The 21,339-nt window shown below is 35.9% G+C and overlaps 1 protein-coding gene across 2 annotated transcripts in view; it reads left to right on the top strand.

Moving 5' to 3' along the window:
• The window catches only part of HEATR5B (HEAT repeat containing 5B), a 71,414-nt gene extending 52,203 nt beyond the window's left edge, over positions 1-19,211 (top strand). The window contains exons 27-36 of one of the 2 annotated variants that reach the window (XM_037165405.2): positions 252-431; positions 3,179-3,416; positions 4,511-4,765; positions 6,270-6,397; positions 7,309-7,453; positions 8,173-8,439; positions 9,826-10,050; positions 11,462-11,613; positions 12,795-13,008; positions 16,209-19,211. In XM_037165405.2, the coding sequence (XP_037021300.2) occupies positions 252-431; positions 3,179-3,416; positions 4,511-4,765; positions 6,270-6,397; positions 7,309-7,453; positions 8,173-8,439; positions 9,826-10,050; positions 11,462-11,613; positions 12,795-13,008; positions 16,209-16,513 (2,109 nt within the window). In that variant the 3' untranslated portion in view covers positions 16,514-19,211. The remainder of the gene's footprint in view (positions 1-251; positions 432-3,178; positions 3,417-4,510; positions 4,766-6,269; positions 6,398-7,308; positions 7,454-8,172; positions 8,440-9,825; positions 10,051-11,461; positions 11,614-12,794; positions 13,009-16,208) is intronic. The other variant, XM_053666964.1, reaches the window with a different exon arrangement.
• The last annotated feature ends 2,128 nt before the right edge of the window (positions 19,212-21,339 follow it).

Here is a 21,339-nt window from a genome sequence, read left to right as displayed (position 1 = left end):
TGCCCAGTTAGACCATGGAAACATGATTAAGTAAATATTATTTTGTTTTCTACATTAAGTGTATAATAAATTCCATACTTGTTTTGTTAGTAAAACTAATATTAAAGCATAGCCTTGGGGTTTGTTTTGTTTTGTTTTATTTTATTTGCTTTGTTTTGTGTTTCTTCCTTCAAGGAAAAGAATTCTATTTATTCTTCTATATGTTAAATGTTAATTTTTAATGCAAAACTTCAGAAATTTTCTTTGGCTAGGTATGTAGTACATGGATCGGAAGTGGAGTTGTCAGCGATCTCAACGATCTTCGCCGAGTACACAATCTGCTTGTCTCTTCTCTGGACAAAGTGCAGGCTGGGAAAGGGTCGTCCAGCCAGCTGTATCGAGAGAGCGCCGCAACCATGGAAAAGCTGGCCGTTCTCAAAGCCTGGGCAGAGGTAACCGTGGCCTTTTGCTTTTGAACTTTCTCCATGCACGAGAAAATGTTTCTCTACTCTTACAGGCACAAATTTATTTTTTTTATTTTTGTGTTCTTTAAACTGACCTTTAGCCCTGAGTGGTGTGACTCAATTGGATCTCAAAAAAACCTCTTATTGCCCTGGCTGGTATAGCTCAGTGGATTGAGTGCAGGCCTGCGAACCAAAGGATTGCGGTCAGGGCACATGCCTGGCTGTAAGCCAGTTCCCGGCAGGGGATACTAGAGAGGCAACCATACATTGATATTTTTCCCCCTCCCTCCTTCCCTTCCCCTCTAAAGATAAATAAGTAAAATCTTTAATAAATTATTTAAAAATAGCACCCCATCACTTTACAAAAGCCTCTTATTAAATCTTTGAAAATAATATTTTTCAATAAGTTTTTTAAAACTTCTATATCGAGGAAGGGCTCCCCTTATTTACTATGGGGAAATTAGGCAGAGAAAACATACAGATATAAGTAATAGAAAATAATTTAGGCCAAGTCTTTTGTTTGATGAAATTTGCCATCATTCATTGATACCAAGGCTATAGGGTGCTAGGCATTTTTGCGTTTTGTTTTTTAATAGCTGGTTATCTCTAGGAACATGTGAGTTTGTAAGAAATGGTATTAAGTGAATAGGAACAAATTTATTTTCCTTATTAGATATTACACAGGAAAAATACAAAAATTGAAAGTATAAGTAAAATGAAGAAAATAAAAACCACAATATGTCCGAAGAAACCTGAAACACTGATTGAAAAGAACATAAGCCCCGCCCTGTGTCATGACAGTGTTGTTTACAGCAGCCAAGATCTGGAATCACCCCGGTGTCCGTCAGTAGAGGAGTGGATAAAACAACCGTGGTACATTTACACAATGGAACACTGCCGGGTCGTAAAAACGAATAAAATTTTATCCTTTGCAACAGCGTGGATAGACCTGGAGGATATTACGCTAAGTAAAATAAGCCGGTCAGAGAAAACCAAATACCATATGATTTCAGGCATGTGGAGTTTAATGAAGGAACTGTACTAACAGGTGAAATAGAGACAGAATCATAAATAAAGAGCAGGCTGGCAGCTCTCTGGAGGTGTTTGCAGGGTAGAGGGATTGAGCAAAAAAGAAAAAAGCACTCTGGACGTGGACAGCAGTGTGGAGATCGCAGAGGTGGGTAGGGATGGAAGAGGGTATACGAGGGGTAAATGGTAATGGAAACACATACAGATAAAATCCACACACAATTCTATACCTGAGATGCATTCATTCTTTACACGAACCATCCAGTATTTTTTAGGTGGGTGCCAGGCACTGTATCTAGGCACTGAGTGTAGTAAAGTTCGGAAGATAAATCAGTCAAAACAAGTTTAAAAGAACATTCCTTTTTTAGCATGTTTTTCACTCCCCTATCATTATATCAGTGTGTGAGTTCACGGGAGGCTAAAACCATGTACTGTTTGTCCTCACTGTCTTGGGTCCTAGCACAACGGCAACTGCAAGGCAAGAATAAGCCCCCGGCAGGGATCCGAGGAGCGGATGGTCAAATATGCTGTAGTGCTGATGAGAGGTTTTCACAGTGTCAGCATGATGATAAACGTGGGTGTGGGGGAAGCAAGTTTGAGAATACTAGAAAATATGAATGTGATAGCTTTATCATTTGGAATCCAAAGTTCTCATTCTTAAAATGAATTGTTCTCTGTTTCTAAATATTCATGGTTAGAATTTCTAAACCATAACTATTACAGACCATGGCAGTGTTCAAGAATGCTTTTTCTAAAAAGTGAAGGTTCATTGTTTCCTGTAACCATTGTCTAGAACTTAGAATGACTGCTCTGTAGCTGTGTGCTGTTGTAGCCATAGAGATAAGACCCTGCCACCGAGAAGTTGATGGTGTATGTGCACGCCCATGGACTTCCTCATCGGGTACAGTGAGAAAAAGCACTGTGTAGGGGAAACCAGTTTTCTCAAGAATTTTACCTAGTGCAATTTTCTTTCTTCTTCTCCCCCTCATTTTTTTTTTTTTGCTTTTTTCATTGATGTGTAATTCAGCTTGCGTGTCCCATTTACCGAAGCTCAAATGAACAAAAACAAAGAAAACAAACAAAAAATAACTTCAACAAAGAGGAATCTTTAAAATTATGTTTCAGGAAGTTGCAAGTTTTAAAAAATTTTTAAAGTTTCATATCTTTTTGGTTTTAAAAAGTGGAGAGAAAGGATCTAGATAGTGTATATTACTAGTAGATGATATTGTTGGCTCAGCTCTCTGTTGTGAAGCCTAGGTTGCTAAGTATCTCATAAGGATACATAGAAGGATATTTATGGAAATCCATCTCTGACTTCTCTGCCCTCTTCTTTGAATGCTGGATTGTGTCTAGTAAGTCTATAAAAGTGGAAACTGTAAACAGGAAATTATACTCTATGGGGAAAAAGAAAAGAAAAACACATGTAAAAGGGGGCATTGTAAAATGGAACAAGAGAAGCCAGAAAAAATTCAGAGGATCCTACTCAAAGGATATGTTGTGAGTGGAACACCAGTGAGAAGTCAGAGCAATGAAATGGATTGCCTCCAAGGCAGGGAGCATTATTCTTCTGAGGTTATCAGGAAATCGTGAGGTTGTATATTCTTTATTTATATTCAGTTGCCTTTTGATGACTGCATGCTCATAACAACTTAGAATATGCCATTTAAAAAAATTATGCCATTTTTTCTTCCTGAATATCTTACTAGGTATATGTGGTTGCTATGAATATTAAAAAGGAAGCAGAGTCTAAACCAAAGGGAGCAATTAAAAATACTGATGATGATGATGATGATTATGGCACCATAGATGAGCTACCGCCAGATAGTTTAATAACACTTGTACAGCCTGAACTGCCAACACTCAGCCGCCTGTGGTTAGCAGCACTAAAAGACTATGCACTTTTGACTTTACCAGCTGAATTTGCGAGTCAGCTCCCCCCAGATGGTAAGTACTACGTTCAGAGTTTTGCTTTGGTAATAATTAAACAAAATGGAATTGTTGGACACTAAAAACAGCAGTAATAACAGCATCTTAAATTTCTGTGGACTTCAACTTGGCATTCTCTCATGTAGAGCATGTTTCTCCATATTGAATTTGTGGGTTCAACCATAGTATTAAATTTACTTGTTAGCCAAAGCAAAAGTGTTCTCACTGCTACAGTGCTAGCTATGAGCCAGGGTACTCTAAGTAACCATGCATAACCAGTCAATATGCATGAGTATGATGAAGTATATTGCTGTGCTGGCTGCCAGTGTATGTGTGCAAGGACAGGCAAGGAAGTCCTCAGTTTGGTAGTGGAAACAGGAGGTAGGGAAAAATGGGAGAAGAAAAGTAAAAAAAAAAAAAAAAAGCAGCAGAGCCCCCAAGTTGTGACAGAAAGAGAAAGTGAAAAGGGTTTTCTGAGTCTCTCCAACAATGAAGATGAAGCCTGTGGCCAGAGGGTGGAGAGAGGTTAGAGAGGATGTTCAGTGGCTTGGGCAGTTGCAAAGGAAAGGCTGGATGCCCCCGCATGAGTGAAGAAGAGACAGGTGCTCCAGTTCAGCAGCTGCAGGAAAGATGTTAGTTTGGTGGCTTTGTAAGGAGGATAATGAATGTCTTTGTCCCCTAGGGATTCTTTGTTAAAACCTAATCTCCATAGTAATCATAGTAATCATAGTAGGAGGTAGAGCCTTTGGGAGGTACTTTGAGCAGGAGAGTGTGCAGCCCTCATCAATAGGAGTAGTGCCCTTATCAGAGGCCCCGCCCCAAAAAGAGACCCCTACCTAGCTCCATAACCCCTTCCAGCATTTGAGAACATAGTGAAAAGGAAAATCTGGAAGAAGGCGCTCAGTGGATCACACTGGCACCCTGGTCTCAGACTTCCAGCTTCCAGAACTATGAGAAATAAGCTTCTGTTGTGTATACGCTATCCAATTTGTGGTATGTTGTTACAGCAGCCCAAATGGACTAAGACAGTATGTAATGAGTATAAGTTAGTGGCACGTAAATGAGTGAACACTTAGAATAAAAATAATATTTTTGATATGATTGTTTTATAGGTGGCGCATTTTATACTCCTGAGACTATCGATACTGCTAGACTTCACTACCGGAACTCCTGGGCTCCCATTCTCCATGCAGTGGCACTTTGGTTAAACAGCACAGGATTTACGTGTTCAGAGTCAGCAGAAGCAGCAGCTGTATCTGGTTTACAAAAACGTTCTGCCGCTGTCAGTTTAAACCAAGCCTCAGGATCAACACCTAGTGCTAAGTCTTTACCAGAAATTAACCAAGACAGAATGCACCTAATTTTAGGTAGGTGAGCCATATTAAGGTATTTCAACACATATACCTTCTGAAAAGTCGTATCTCGGGAAACTTCCTTCTACCCTCTTAGATTCTGTGACTGAACCAAGAATTAAACCCACATAATACTGATTAACAGGAGAAAAGCGAACAAAGTTATTTAATATTTTCATATGTACACAGGAGTCTTTAGAAGGAAAATGAAGACCCAGAGTAGCCATTAGGCCCCAAATCTTATCTACTATATTACACAAAGAACAATACATTGTAGAGCTGTGGCAAGACACAGGGGTTTGGGCCAGGGGCAGCAAACTGTGGGACAGTGACTAGGAAGTAAATGGGAGAAACTAATGGAATTAAGGGTTATTTTAGGAGGTTGGTTTGTACAGGCCTGTTTTGACATGGACTCCCAGTCTCTGGTGATAGGAATGTTCTTTTCCTGATACAGGGAGGGCACTATTATCGGGAGAAATTTTATGACCTGCTTTGAGAAGAAGAGTCAGAAAGCCCTTCCTACCTATATACTTGCTGTTTCTCCAGTATCTTCAGCTCAAAATAATCAATATACCAGAGTGGCATATTTTGATGTGGGATGATCTGACCTCTTTCATATCTTTCTTTTTAATGCTATGGAAAGTTTTACATAGCACAAGTCCGAGAAGGAAAGGAGGATTTTAAGCACATTTTCTAAGGTGTTAACTAAATTTTTAATCTAGAAATTTAATTGTTAATCTAGAAATTTAAAAATGGCTGTAAAAATTATGGCTATCACCTTTATTCACAGAGCAACATTCTTTCAAGAAACAAAGTAAACTTCTTTTTTAACATTTTTTTTGTTTTGTTTTTGGCTTGGCACTTAACAGATCATTCTATGAGGAAATAATAAAATGCAAAGTTAAAGTAAATTGGAATAAATCTTAATTTATAATGGCTTTATCGATGTTATACATCATAACAAAGCTCTTAGTCATCTTATATTTTTTGGAAGGGAAAAGGAACATACTTGTTAATGCAAAATTATAGTTTGTCAGTAGATTTCATAAATGAAAATGTTAACGATTTACAAAACAGTGACCTTACCTTTATGCATATCAAGAGCAGTTATAACCCACAATATTCATTGTGCCTTGCCATTTAAAAAACTTGGCAGGCATGACAATATTTTGGCAACCATTTAATGAAATGTAATTTTATAGTTTTCACAAATTTTTTCTTAATGTGTTATTTTTAAATGTCCTAGAAATAAAAAAATTGAATATCTTCTTAGTCAATGTGATGATCTTAGGACTACCTCCCCACCTCCAATTTGATTAGTAACATAATTGCAAAGCTATAATCTATTAAGTTTAGCTGCTTATTTTGGAAATCATTTTGAACTCTACTTTAAGGCATTAATATATATACATGAAAGTAACTTGTTAAAAAAAAGTAAATATGAATAGAGAAAAATTTGGTATGAGAGCAATCGTGTTTTGATATCGACAAACCCGTGGTTTTATTTTGTACATCACAGGTGTGAGTATACAGTTCCTTTGTTCCCCCAGACCTGAGGAGCCCGTTGAGCATGTCACAGCTTGTCTGCAGGCCTTACATACCTTATTCGACTCTCCTTATGCCCGGATCCATATTGCAGAAGATCAGGTACAGTCTCTTCCTGTAGATAGATAATTAATTCTATGCTTTGTTTTCATGATATTTATCTTAAGATAATTTTCTCACATATGAAATCTTATATAGTAATTACTCAGGATTTTGTCTTTATTTAAGACCCTATACTGAATTTGGGATGTCCAGGCACAACTAGACTGGTGACAGTCACTATGCCTTCTTTGATTTATTCATCAGCAGACAAGTTAAACTAGAAACTTAAGGGATGACCTCAGTCCCAGTTTATGATTCTACTAATAAAGGGCTAAAATAATTTATAAGGCCATTAAAGAATTGATACTACTTTTACATGTTTGAGGAAGTTTTCTGTCTCAATGCAGGGTTGTTATCGTTTTGTTTTGTTTTGTTGCACTGGCTTAACTACTCATCTCAACAGTTTAATGATTGACTTTTCCTCATTTCTGTATGGGCTATTTAGAGGACTTGATCTATGTTTAGGATGGGTTCTATGTAAAGGGCTTAAAGTGAGTAGTGATAGATTTGAGGTATTTGCTGAGACGAATGGAGAGGGACTACCAGCAGTGCCTGGAATCTCTGGTAGACACCTCTTGGGTGCTCGGTTTAGCCTGAAAATCAAAAACTTGGATGTCACTGGACTCTCACAATACTGCTCAGTTCAAATAGAGGAAAGAGGAGAGCGATCATTTTTAATAGGAAAATATTTAATTATATAAACAGCAAAATAATTTGTTGACTGAAAACATGTTGAGATAAAATGTGACCATTTCTCAAGACTGTGATGATGTTTTTTTCTGTTACATAGTCCGATGTGCTAATTTTAGCTACCAAATTTATTGATATACATATTATCTTAGATTTTAATAATATAAGTTTATCCTTTGAAATGAAAATTAGTTAACTTCATCTGTGTTAATTCATAACAGCTGATTGGTGTTGAGTTGCTGAGTGTTTTGCACCGCCTCTTACTGACCTGGAATCCACCATCCGTCCAGCTGCTGGTTACTGGAGTCGTACAGCAGATAGTACGAGCTGCTCAGGATTATTTGCAAGAAAAAAGAAACACTCTAAGTAAGCACTAAAAATTATACTAACTTTGACATAGATCTTATTTGTACTCTCATTTTTAAAATACTAATGCCACGGAGATATTTTTAAATAAAAAATTAATCATACATTGAGATTTGCAATTGACTTTGCTTTCATTAAAAAGAACCAAATTAAATTGCTGATAGTCAACTATTTTTCAGCTTCAAAGTATCAACTTCATAGGGTTATACTGAATATATGTGTTACTCCTATTACGAAATACATTCTTTTTTTTTTAAAGATTTTATTTATTTATTTTTAGAGAGAGGGGAAGGGAGGGAGAAAGAGAAGAGAAACATCAGTGTGTGGTTGCCTCTGGCACGCCCCCATCTGGGGACCTGACCTGCAACCCAGGCATGTGCTGGGAATTGAACTAGTGACATTTTGGTTTGCAGGCCCACGCTCAATCCACTGAGGTACACCAGCCAGGGCATGAAATACGTTCTTAATAAAAATATCTAACAAATTTTTTTCAAGTGAAAAATGGATTATTTTTTACTTTTAAAGAGAGGTCAATAAACAGAATTCTAATAAGGCAGATAATTATTCTGCAAAAGACATGTTATATCAGTCAGTATACATTCAGTTATAAATTCTTTTGAAAGAATTTCTCAAACATATTTATTGTGTTGTTTTATCTACTATTTGTTGTCATTATTATTATTTTGCTGGAAACTCACCAAATTTTCTATTTACCCAAGATGAAGATGACATGGAAAAAGAGTCCTGTCCCGTGTTAGGAGAAGGAGGTGACAGCGGTGGTCTTATTCCCGGAAAATCTCTTGTGTTTGCGACGATGGAGCTGTTGATGTTCATCTTAGTGCGGCACATGCCACACCTCAGTACCAAGATGTCAGACTCCCCAAGTCACATAGCTGCTAAAACCCGGCTTTCAGAAGAAAGTGCTCGTCTAGTGGCAGCCACAGTCACCATACTCTCCGACTTACCGTCCCTGTGTTCGCCTGCTGGTACAGTATTGGTCACTCTTTGAAAGTGCATCACGTTATGGTAGACAAAGATGAGCTTGCTTTTGATTTTAAACACTATGATGACTTACTTTCCTCTTAAGTTTCCGTGTGAAGGGAGAGGTTGTATTTTTAAGGGTGTATTTATATTTAGGATTTTAGTATATTAAATCTCATTTCACATGTATTTCTGACAAACTTCAACAAAAAGATAGAACCACACTGAGAGGGAAGACACTGAATTTTAGCAGACAAGCACAAGGTGGAATTACTAAACCCTTTAGTGTCTGATCTGGTTGCCACTTTGAGCAACATTGACAAACTATAGAAAATCAGAGGAGAGTGACAACCAACTCTAAGGAGTAACTGAAAAAAAATTGTAGCTAAACAAAGATAATAGCTATTGCACTTAAATAAAGAACTACTGAATGGAAAAGTAGATGTCCCTCTGTTTATCCAGAAGGTAGAAATGATATTATTGGGAGACAAAAATAAACTAGAGCTCAATGTAAGCCCACAAATGTGAAAATGGTAGGCTTTGCAGGCAGAATGCAATCACAGAAAGGGAGAGCTGTGGAAGGAGCCTGTCATTAAGTGGGAGGTTGAATTCCATGAGCTTGAAGCTTCTTCAGCTACAATCTAGGATTCTGTCATTTCTTTCCCTTCTTTTGTAATCCTTACCTAAGGATGTATTTTTATTCATTTGAGAGAGAGAGAGGGAGGGATGGGGGCTGTAGAGAGACTGAGAGAGAGAGAGACAGACATTAGTTTGAGAGAGAAACAGTGATTTGTTGCTTCCTATATGTGCCCCAACCAGGGATTGAACCTGAAACCTAGGTTCCCAGTCGGTATGCCCCGACTGGGAATCAAACATGCAACCTTTTGGTGTATGGGAGGATGCTCCAACCAAGTCACCTGGCCAGGGCAGACTCTGACACTTCTCATTTGCTTACCCACATACTCTGTTTATCATTACCTGGCTTGGTTAGGCTGACTTTTGTACACTGAAGATTGATTACATATCTTAGAATTGCTACAAGATTCACCAAGTTACTCAGCTACTTTTCAAGGTATGGATATAGTAGTGTTTTCCATCTTCCTTTCTTAATTTCATTATGAAGGACATGAAATACTAAATAGATAAAGTACTGGAAATAATAAAAACAAGGCTAGTTGGAAAAAAATACCATCCTCTTTGAAATAAATTGCCACTTTTCTTATTTTCTTTTTCAAACATTAAACTATAGTAATAGTAATGCAATGAATTTTATGTAAAGAAGGAAAAGAAATAATATTAAACCATAATCAATTGTAAAAAATATAAACAGTGAAACAACTGAAATATGGGAACTGAAGAGTTATGAGTAACCCACTTTGTTTTGATTTCAGGATGTATGACTATTCTGCCCACCATTCTGTTTTTAATTGCAAGGATATTGAAAGACACGGCAGTAAAGTCTGCAGATAATCAGGTTCCTCTGCCAGTTAGTGCAGCTCTTCAAGGGATTAAAAATATTGTGACACTGTCATTGGCCAGAACGGAGGACACTCAAAAACAGTGGACAGCTCTCATTCGTAGCACCCTTGCATGCATCCTGGAATATTCTCAACCAGGTAACCTAGTCAGAGTTTAAAGTTTTTAATCGATAGGCTATCTCTTCTCTAATTAATTAATTGAATGAGCTTGTGAATAGAATTACTGTATAACACTGAATCAACTCAGAAAGGTGTTTTGGTCATGTCTTTCAGATGTGAACTTTAGTGCCCTTTTGGATATGGACTCTAAATGCCCTTGTCTTAAAACTTAGATACATGTTGGGAGGTTTGATATGACCCCGTTATTTCCTAGCTACTTCCTTACTTTCTGGCTCTAAGATAGAGTGGGCTCATGTTGTATTATCTCTATTACTGAAGCCACAGTTGAAGAATAAAATGTTAATTTCTGACAAAAAAAATTGCCTGCAATGGTCCCAACTCTGAATTAGAGATTGTTGTCATTTCACCTAGAGTAATATTCCTACTGTGGAGTTTATAAGTTTTTAACATGTATGACTAAGGTTATTATAGATTGGTTGAATCCTTTGAATTTTACATCACTTTTTTTCTTTATATTACATTAGTGGACTATTGTATGGTACCCTCATTATAAGATAAACATATATATTAAACGTATATGTAATTCTGATAAATAACTGATTATCACTGGGTATTTGCAGCTGCCACATTAACCCAAATTCACATATATAGAACATTGGTAAGTTCAGTTGTGGAAAAAATGATAATCATAAAATCGTTTGTCTTATTTTATGTTTACTAGTATTGTTCTTTAAAATAAATGTACATATTTCCTTTCTTTCTAATTATATACTCTATTTTCATTAGGTTTATTATTTCTGAATAAATGATTGAAATAGCAAGAAATTCCTCTAAAATTATGAGATTACTATCTTCAGGAAATTGTGCAAGACTCTTTTTTTTACTTATGGTTGTGTAGAATTTGTAGAATTTCACATTTATTAAATAGGAAGGTGATATCACTAAGAAAAGTCTTTTCTGGATTTTTAAATTACTTAGAATATTTTACCAAAGTCATCTAACTTTGTTGGAAGGAGAGTATTTGGAAATGTTTGATTAATCTAAACTCAAAAAAAGTTAAATGACTTATAAGTAATTTTATATTTCCATATTATTTTTTTATCTTTCATATCTAATTAAGCTTTTCATACTAGAGTTCTTAGGACTTATGACTTACTTTGTTCAATTAATATTGTACCATCCAGAAAAACAAGGAAAAGGGACTTAAATGTAGAACTTCTAATAAAGTATCTCCTCTGTCCTCAATAGTAGATGAGCTCTATTCATGAAGTTGTTCATGGGCTGTGTTAGATTGAGACACACACTGCTATAAATGTTGTTGGGGAGAGAGAGGGTAATTGTTCAAGATTGAAATTCCAAAGCACGTTAGAAACAGCACACTGCATTCATTTTTCATATACTTCAGTATTTCATTATTCATCTATTTCAGAAGATTCTGTGCCTTTGCCTGATGAAGTAAGCATGCTGACGGCGATCGCACTCTTCCTGTGGTCTGCTAGCAGTGAAATAATAGGAGTCCAGTCATTACAGAATGGCTGCATGAGCAGATTTAAAACCGCATTAAATTCGTGTGACCCATGGGTAAGTTGCACTTAAACATAGAGGTGAATATTCCGCTTTATCAGGAATATTTCAGATTGATTTGTTAAAATGTATGATATAGCAAATGAAAACCTAATATTTACTCTATACCTTTTAAACAGAAAAACTCAAAAAGATCAGAAGGTTTAGACACTAGGAGGGACTTACATGTATGTTAATTTACATGCGCAGAAATTCTCCAGTACCTAAAATATTTGGTTAATTCTGGTTTATGTTGCTAGCGATTTTACGAGTCTGTGATTGTATTTTTCACTGTTTACTTAATGATACCAAGGGCATTAAAAGATAAATTTATTTTATTGCCTGTTTTAATGAATCAATTGGAAGCTAGTTTTTTCAGAAAAAAAGTTTGTTTTACAATGTTGAAGTCTAAAGTAATGTTTCTCATACCCTCTACACATCTGAAAAATTTCAGTTTGGTAACATGATCCTAGACTTTATACTGTGTCCCTGGATCAGAGATCTGTATCTGGGGATTTAGTTCCAGCAAGGTTTGCCACCCTCCCCTCTCCCAAAGTGCTGAAGCAGTTTCTTTCCACTCTTTGTCCCATATGTTAATGGACCTTCCTTTCTTCCCTTGCTTCCTTCCTGCCTTTTTTTTTTTTTTTTTAATTAATACGGAGTCTTTCTAATCTAAAATTGATCCAAGGAGACCTTACTTTCTAGGCCTGGAAAACCTCAATTGGCATAAGCAGTCATTTCCAGGGAATTCAAATGGAGTTGAGGTGCCTAAGCAATTTATTTTTATAGCTTTGTTTGACATCATTCAGTATTAGCCTTCCTATTAAATAGGCTAAAGTGGGAGGGACAATTGTATTAAAAAAGAATTAAAAAACAAATTAAAATGAAAATGTCTGGTGTTTAGCTTCCCCTACACTGTAGAAATGTACAAATTATATAAGCATGGTACTTCAGCAGTTAACTTATAAATAATATTTATTTGATTAATTTATTTTCAGTTGTTTTTATTTCATTAGCTTATTAGCAGTCTCATTATTGTACTCCATTTCTATAAGTAGAAAGTAGCATTGACTAGCCCTGCATTTCTGTTTTCATTCTGTAGTATTACATCTTCTCAGTGTGTATTAAGGTGCAATGTGATTGTACAGCAGATAAGAACTATCACACATGTTAAGTAATACAATGATTTTCTTATATAGGTTCAAGCCAAATGTTACCAGCTTCTCCTCTCAGTCTTCCAACATTCCAACCGTGCCCTTTCAACTCCCTATATCCATTCATTAGCTCCAATAGTGGTTGAAAAGCTAAAGGCTGTTGAACGAAATAGACCAGCCAGTAACACAGAGCTTTTAGCTGTTCAAGAAGGAATCAAAGTTCTTGAAACATTGGTTGCTCTTGGGGAAGAACAGAACAGTAAGTATTTTCTTATAAAAGTCACTAGTCTGACATGAAGATCTATATTATATAAATCATATTTGATATTAGACACAGGCTATTGCAACAGTGAAACTAAATCTAAGGCTAATGCTGTGCAAAAATCAAAGGTAGATGTAAATATTTACTAAAGATAAACTAAAGGTAAAAGGTAAATATTAATGGAATGTGATAACATTAATTAGGAGGATAATATCAAATAAAGAAATCAAATATCAATGTATAAGATATTAAAATTTTTAAAATGCTAATAACTTACTCTAACTCTTAAAAGGCATGCTGTAGTACAAAAATCTGTATTCTGAGTGAAGCAGTCCATTAAAAAAATGAAAAAATCTTGATGATGCATATTATCGATATATCTCACTAATACTGCAATACAGTTATTTATATTGATATTTACCATAGATAGTGTTAAGTAATACTACAATAAGTTGTTATATGAAATATAGTAATATGATTCCAAAAGGGTAAATTTTCAGCTTTTAAATTTATCACTCAACTTTTTTCACATATGTTAATTTTTGTTTTTAACTTTGTAGTATCCACTATAGAAACAGGCTGTGAATTTTTTCTTACCCCAAATGACCAAGTTTACAACCTGAAGATAATAAATTAGACTTGCCTATTAACTCTTTTCCATCATCTTTATTCAATCTATTACTCCAAACTTGTCCTATCTCTTTTTGGAACTTCTCTAGGATTCTAGAGAAACCTGCTTCCTATTCTTGTAAATACACAGTTAAAATAGTTTGCTAGCAGAAATTCCCATCAGATATATCTAAAACAATTTCTCTCTCCCTTGTTTAAGACTTTTGAGTAATTTCCTCTTGCTTTACTTCATCAAGTTCAAATATTTTTTCTTGGTTTTCAGAGCTTTTTATTCTGTTTCCCAGCGTGTATACCTACAAACCTGACCAGTCCAGTTTTCTCACTCTGCTCATTTTAATCCGTATACATTGTTGGTTGTATCTTCATTCTCTTCCAGTGTTTTTTTCTCTCCCTTTTTAAATAAATCTACGTCATGTCTCAGTTCTTCAAATGTTGCCAGGTTATTCACCCATTCCGATGTTTTCCTTCATACGGTTTCTTTGGCAATTGTAATCAACCTTATGTTATGGCCTTGTTATTTTAAAATAATTACTAAAACTATAAAATCCTAAGGTATTGCTGAACTGCGTGTGAGTCTTTTGATGAACTCTATCTCCAATGTTACCTATAGGTTTTTAGCACATGGTTCTCTAGTTCTATGTGCTGTATACATACGCTCTTCAACTAGGTAATAAAAGCATTAGGTGGAGGTGAAGTATATATTTCCTAAAATGCTTGGCACATTTCCAGATACTTGATGGATTCTTAAATAACTTATAATAGATTTTTTCCAATTAATTATATTTTAACTGTTAAAACTAAAAGCTCACCTTTTAAGCTACTGTTGGAAAGCTCTTCTGTTTTAGTAAGCACAAAATGTACTGAAATAATTTCATATTTAGTTGACAATTTACTATTATATTTTCATGATAAAGGTCAGTCTTATTATACAGTACTACTATCATTCTTTGTGAGGGAACATGAGCTAAATCTGGCTGATTGGAGAACTTGCTTGGGACTTTTAAAATGTCAGGTGATCATCTTCTGAAATTTTAACATGGAAAAAATTCAATTAGTCAAAAACTTCTGAATGGTCTCCAAGAGAAAAGGTGCATGTATGTTTATTCACTCATTCAACAAATAGTTATTGGATACCTCACCATTTCCTAGGTCCTGTTCTAGACATTGGTGATCCAGTGTGAAATAAAACACACAAAGCTCTGATGGAGCTTCCATTCTAGAGGGAAACCACAGGCAACATTTTCTCCCTCTCAGATAAGTTTTATTTCTTTTATGTATAGATAGGCAATTCATATGCATGTATAGTGTAGACATATCTCTACACAATTTTACAGAGTTAAAATGGCTAAAACTATATTAATTTTAGATGTAGACATGATAGTGAGATACAGAAATGAATAAAGGTTGTGGAGGAAAACACGGAGGAGGGAAAGAGGAAGTTCAGGGCCAGAGTGAGGTGGGGGTTCTGGAAAGGCCCCAGCGATTATTATCTTTGATGACATCAGTGAGGGTTGTATCCCACATTCTGTAGCAGACGTTTCCTGCTCCCCTGCAGCCTTGGCTTTGACTTCACGTATTGCCATTCTACCACAATTAGCATTCATTAAAGCTGGGGAAAGAGTTATTCTCAATGTTCATTGTAAGATACACATATATATGATTACATATTTTTTAAAAGAAAAATAGCTTTAATGAAATTTATATTCCAGGATGATGTTAATATGGACAGACAGAGAGACTAGTAAAGGGAATTAAGCCTCCAGCAAGTTTTTTTTAGGACTTGGAATTTATGTCCGCCAGGCATGCGTTCTTCTTTTATCCTAGTATGTATGTATCCCTTACTTTTGAAAGATTTTTTTCCCCTTAACTTATGGTGAGGAAATGATGAAATGGGAAAGAGCTGTATTTCTATTTTAAAGAGAAGGAAATATCTTGTCTTAGTTAAATCATAGTAAATAGATGCTGTTCAGGTTCCTGTTCCCTACTCCAGCCTCCCTATTCTGAATTACTCTTAAATATTCTACCATCTCACCTTCAAAATACATTCTACTAGGTGGCAATTGTAAAAGGTTTATTACTTTTTAATCTTTTAAGCATTGTTTTTATTTTTTAAAATATTTTATTTATTTATATCTAAACAGAGCGGGAGAAAGGGAGGGAAACATCAGTGTGTGGTTGCCTCTCGCCTGCCCCCAGTGGGGACCTGGCCTGCAACCCAGGCATGTGCCATAACTGGGAATTGAACTGACAACCCTTTGGTTCACAGGCTGGTACTCAATCCACTAAGCTACACCAAACATTGTTTTTTAAATAAAACACACACACACACACACACACACACACACACAAAATATACTCTTAACAAGCCTGGTTTCCTACCCTAACATAGCTTGGGCATTTGGTATATATTTAATAATAATTATGAGTTATCATTGAGGTCTAAAGAAGATTATACATGTTTATTTATATTTTATTAAAATTCAGACTCCTGTGCCTCGTTTTAAAAGAAAAGTCGACTGTCATTTTCAGATTCATGATCATCATCAGACTAACCTTGTTATTTGCAGGAGTCCAGTTACTTGCTCTTCTAGTTCCCACTTTGATCTCTTACCTGCTGGATGAAAATTCTTTTGCCTCAGCAAACACAGCCTCCAAAGATCTTCATGAATTTGCACTCCAGAATTTAATGCATATTGGACCTCTGTATCCACACGCTTTCAAGACAGTAATGGGAGCCGCTCCTGAGCTGAAAATACGTCTGGAAACTGCTGTTCGAGCAAGCCAAGCCAGCAAAGCTAAAGCTGCTACCAGGCAGCCAGCCCCTGCTATGCCTTCTGCACCAACGATTAAGCTAAAGACAAGTTTTTTTTAACTTGCTGTTCCATTCATTTTTATTTATATTGTCAACTAGAAGCTAATGAGTGATAGCCACTGAATCATTCCAGACTGTAGGTTTTACTTTATTTGTATATTGGTATTATATGCTTCCAGGTAGGTTGGGTGAAATAATGCTCACGCTGCTTTCTTGTTTTGGAGTGATTTATTTTATATAATGTGGTAAATGTGCTTTCATTTTTCTCTTGATACTTTTTCTGTTTTATTAATTAATTTATTTTTTAAACACTGAGCCAGACTTTTAAATTTAAATGCGAAAAATAATTGTATCATGTAGTTGGGCTGCTTATTGATATTGTCAGAAAAAATAGGTAGGATTCAGCACCTGTCATGAAAACTTTACTTGAAAAACTTTACTTGAGTTTAAATTTTGAAGTTAGCAAAATAATGTAAAATGCCTGTTTTGTTGTGTATATAATATGAATAGTCACATTTCCTTAAAATGTGGCTATTTCTTAAAAGCATTTCTCAAAATGCCCTTACCTTTCTAATAGGTCTTTTTAATTTCGTATTAGATTACTAAATTATGCTTGTGTGTTTTTTGTTGTTAACCAAATTAAAACTTTCATTTAAGATCCATTAAAATATTTCAGAGGTGGAGTAATAGTCTGCTTTTTTTAATGGCTTGGCCTCAGTTATGTTTTATAATTACAGAGCCTTGAGTTCTGGCTGTGATGGTCAGTTTCGTTCATCAGATATTTATTGAGTGCCTATTGTGGACAAGGCATCAAGCTAAGTGCTTCAGGACAAACAGAAATGAATTAGTAGTAATAATAGTTATGCCAATGTCCAGTGCAATGGCAATTTACAATATCAAATAGGTAATTGGTGAAATAACGCTTGCCACCATGTTTAGCAAATTTTAAACAGCAAGTTTTACCAGTGTTATATTGACTGTATTCAAAAGCAAGTCATCTTTCTGAACATTTATACCTGTTTGTCATCTAACTCCTCTGTAATCTCTCATACCCCCACCAATTGGCAGCTCAAAAATCCTTGCCTTTCTTCCTCATTCGGTAATTTAGGCCTCAGATAGGTACTTTCTCTCACCTATTCCTCATTGACTTTTATCTCTGCAGGGTTGTTTTTCATTTCAGACTTGCTTTTCTGAAGTTATTCTCCTTGTTTTTTGGAGAGGTTTTTTTTTTGTAATAGTTTTATTGAGTTATAATTCTCATACTATATAATTCATCCATTGAAAAATGTACAAATCAGTAGTGTTTAGTATATACACAAAGTAATACAACCATTGGTAAAAACAATTTGGAACATTTTCATTATCTCATAAAGAAATGCTGTACCCCCCACAACGTTTCTATCTCTCTTTTTTTAAATATATTTTATTGATTATGCTATTACAGTTATCCCATTCCCCCCCACCTTTGTTCCCCTCTGCCCTGTACCCCCTCTCACCCATATTACCCACCCTTAGTTCATGTCCATGGGTCATACACATAAGTTCTTTGGCCTCTCCATTTCCTAAGGTAGTCTGAACCTGCCCCTATTTTGTACCTACCATTTAACTTCCCATTTCTCTTTAATCTTAGATTACTTTCTCTTTTTATTCTCCTATTTATGAATACTTCATATAAATGAAATCATGTAATATGTGGTTTTTTGTGACTGGCTTCTTGACTTCACATGTTGTTGATCCATGTGGTAGCATATACATCTGTTCTCTAGCCCTTTTTATGGCTGGATAATATTCCATTGTGTGAATGCCACATTTTATTTATCCATTCAACATTTGGGTTGTTTTCCCCTTTTGCCTGTCATGAATAATGCTTCTGTGAACAAATGTTTACAAGTTTGGGGGTAGACATATGTTTTCATTTCCCTTGGGTATATAGCTGGGAGTGGACTTCCCTCCTCACTGGTAACTGTTCAAGTCATTAAGGGCCTGCCAGACTGTTTTCCCATTCCTTGTTTCTTGTAGACATAAAACCCTTTCACTCACCTCCTTAAAAAGTATGCTTATTTTTGACTTGGCTACTTTCTGCTGTTCTTGGTACCCCCCAGAGTTTTTCTGTAATTTTCCACTTTGCAGTAGAGTCTTTGTTTCCCGGTTCGTAGTAGACTCCATCGTGCATTAGCAACGGTTGTGCCATTTTTCTTCTCCCTGTCTCCCTTAGGCTTTCTCTTTCTCTCTTCACCCCTCCCAATACATCTTTATACTTTCTCCAGACTCTTCCACACCACCTAGTTCTTGTTTTCTAACATTATATCTATAAAATATTTGTTGGAAGAATAGCATTTTTCAATTTGTTCCATTGCCCAACCCATGAGATTTTCTCAACCCAAGTAAGCATATTTATGTAAAAATATCCAAAATCAAGAAGCTAAGAGGAACATCATGATAGCCAGTGGATTCTTTCAGAAGCTTACAATGAGCAGTCTTACTGTTATAAGAAATAAAGTATCCTCTATTTGCTTTCCAAATTCTTGTTAATAATATCACACTGCAACTCCCAAATCAAGTGTCCCAGTACTAAGTAGGTTCTGCCATCAGGGAAAGAACTTTGGACAACGAAAACCTGTGGGGGCTTCGGTGTCCCCATCTACCAGATGAGAGGAACATTTACTAACTATTCTCTCCATGATCTTTTGCACATCTAAAACAGTACATATGTCTATTTACCCTGCCCCCATTTTTAAATCAAGAGAATGACTCCTTGGCCAATCCTTTAATATCAGCATATTATATTATTTAGTCTGATAAGTATTTTTTACATGTATATAAAGTGGCTATCACAGTGTGACAGTATAACATACATTAAATTCAAACAGCAGCTAAAATATTGCAGAGTATCACTTTCAAGAAGAGCTGCCATTTCTGTTGAGTGTCAGGCACTGCACTAGAACTTTATATCCCTTATTTCTTTTTATTCAAACAATGCCAAGGATGGATATAATTAGCCCAGTTTTCAAAATGCATTTAATTATATGAGTTACTGTGCTTCACATTTTCTTCATTCTTAATTGGAATTTTTAGGTTGGTGCCAGAAATGGCTGGAGTACAGCTATAAATAAATGTCTTGCCTTAATGCTTCACATCAGATGGATTCTTTTTAAAACCTGAGTCAATCATTAAACATCCATTTATAATTCTAAAAGCTTATAGCATTATTATTTATGGGCTTCACAAAATTTTACTTAAATGGGAACTACATGTCTTAATCATAATTTAGAAAAATTGTTCTGAGCTAAGTGACTAAACAAGCGTGAGAACCATGCACACACAAGCGACCAGGACAGCTATTGTTTCTCTTTCCTCAGGAAATCTTATTCACAGCCTTGGTTCCCTGCCCACGTGACCTGTCTCTTTTGGCCATTGGAACTCTGGGGTTTTCGTGTCAGGCCTTGTTTTCCTCGTACACATACACTATATACTTCTGTTTGCTCTTTTCCCCTTGACTTTGCATGTGAGTCAAAAGAATTCATGAAAATGTAAGTGATCTTGTTTTACATTTACAACACCTCACTCCTGATTACTTATCCTCTCTTTGAATCTCTTCCTTTTTTTGGTGGCTACTTACATTTTAATAATAATGCTGCATTTGACTTTTTAAAAAGGAAAACTTGCAGATTATTTCCTGGAGTAGTTCCTTAAAGAGGTTATAAAAATACGACAGGATTGAATTTTGACACATATTGCTTCATCTTAGTTGTGATGGTTTTTGAAATAACAGATGGGAAATGAAACTGGATCTTTTCCAAATTCTAAGAAAATGCTTGCAAGTACCCTTAAATCTCCACAACTATTTTGATATACCTAAACACTTTTTTAAATGACATTTTAGTTGACTATGAAGCTTTATGAAGCTAGTAGAAAGCCTCAGTAGAGCTGGGCTGTTTTTTTAGTAAAAATAATGCTTGTTTAAAATAAGGAAGGGTAAGTCCTTCTCCACACACTGTGGGGCCTCAGTGTGTGTGCATGGTGGGCCGCTTAGCGAGTTGAAGGGTCGTCGTTTAACGCCACACGTGAAGGGCAAAGACAAACTAGTGTGTATCCAAGACGAGATACAGAAGAACTGAGTGTAAAAAAGGGCAATATGATCATTGATCTTCAGAGAGGAGGGCCAGTTGGCAGACTGCACCAACAGGTCAGTGTTTCAAATAAGCAGGGTGCAATCAAAGTAAGAATTTCCTAAGAGAGCTATTGAAAGATGATTGTTTTATTATAGTGCATTTCCTGTCACAATGAGAACTTGAATTCCTTTGTCAGAGACTTCGTGAAAAGATTCTCTAATGCTGTCTTTTACTCATTCATTGGACAGTTATTTATGGGATACCTACTGTATACCAGATATTGGGAATACAATAGTGACCAGTCAAGCAAAGAATCTGCCATATGTTTACATTCTGCCTGGAAAGAGAGAAAATAAGCACAGGTTTGTGATATGATAGAGAATAATATGCAGATAATTCCTTCCTACGGTCGTCTGGAGCCCTAGCCGCTTCAGACTTGTGTATGTGACTACCCACATTAGCTGTGTCAGAAGCTCCTCAAACTCAAAGTTAATTTACACTTGCGCTCCTCACCTCCTTATCTAACATCTGCTTCTCAACTCATGATCTGCCAGCAAACAGTGCAAGTCTTTTAACCTTTTGGGTAGCCACTTGTAAATCTTAGCTTCATCCACGACTCTTTCCTCACTGTGCTTAATGCACTGCCCTATTTCCTAAATACCTGCTCACATCCTTCCATGTGTCGTCATTGCCATTGTTAGCACCCTAATCCAAATCAACACATGTGACTGCAGCAAGCAGTGTTTGGTGTGGATGGTTAGGTAAGTGCACCTG

The sequence above is a fragment of the Artibeus jamaicensis genome, unplaced genomic scaffold (assembly GCF_021234435.1).
Source record: "Artibeus jamaicensis isolate MK-2021 breed Jamaican fruit bat unplaced genomic scaffold, CSHL_Jam_final contig_465, whole genome shotgun sequence".
NCBI classification, from domain to species: domain Eukaryota; kingdom Metazoa; phylum Chordata; class Mammalia; order Chiroptera; family Phyllostomidae; genus Artibeus; species Artibeus jamaicensis.
This window is presented reverse-complemented; position numbering and strand designations above follow the sequence as displayed.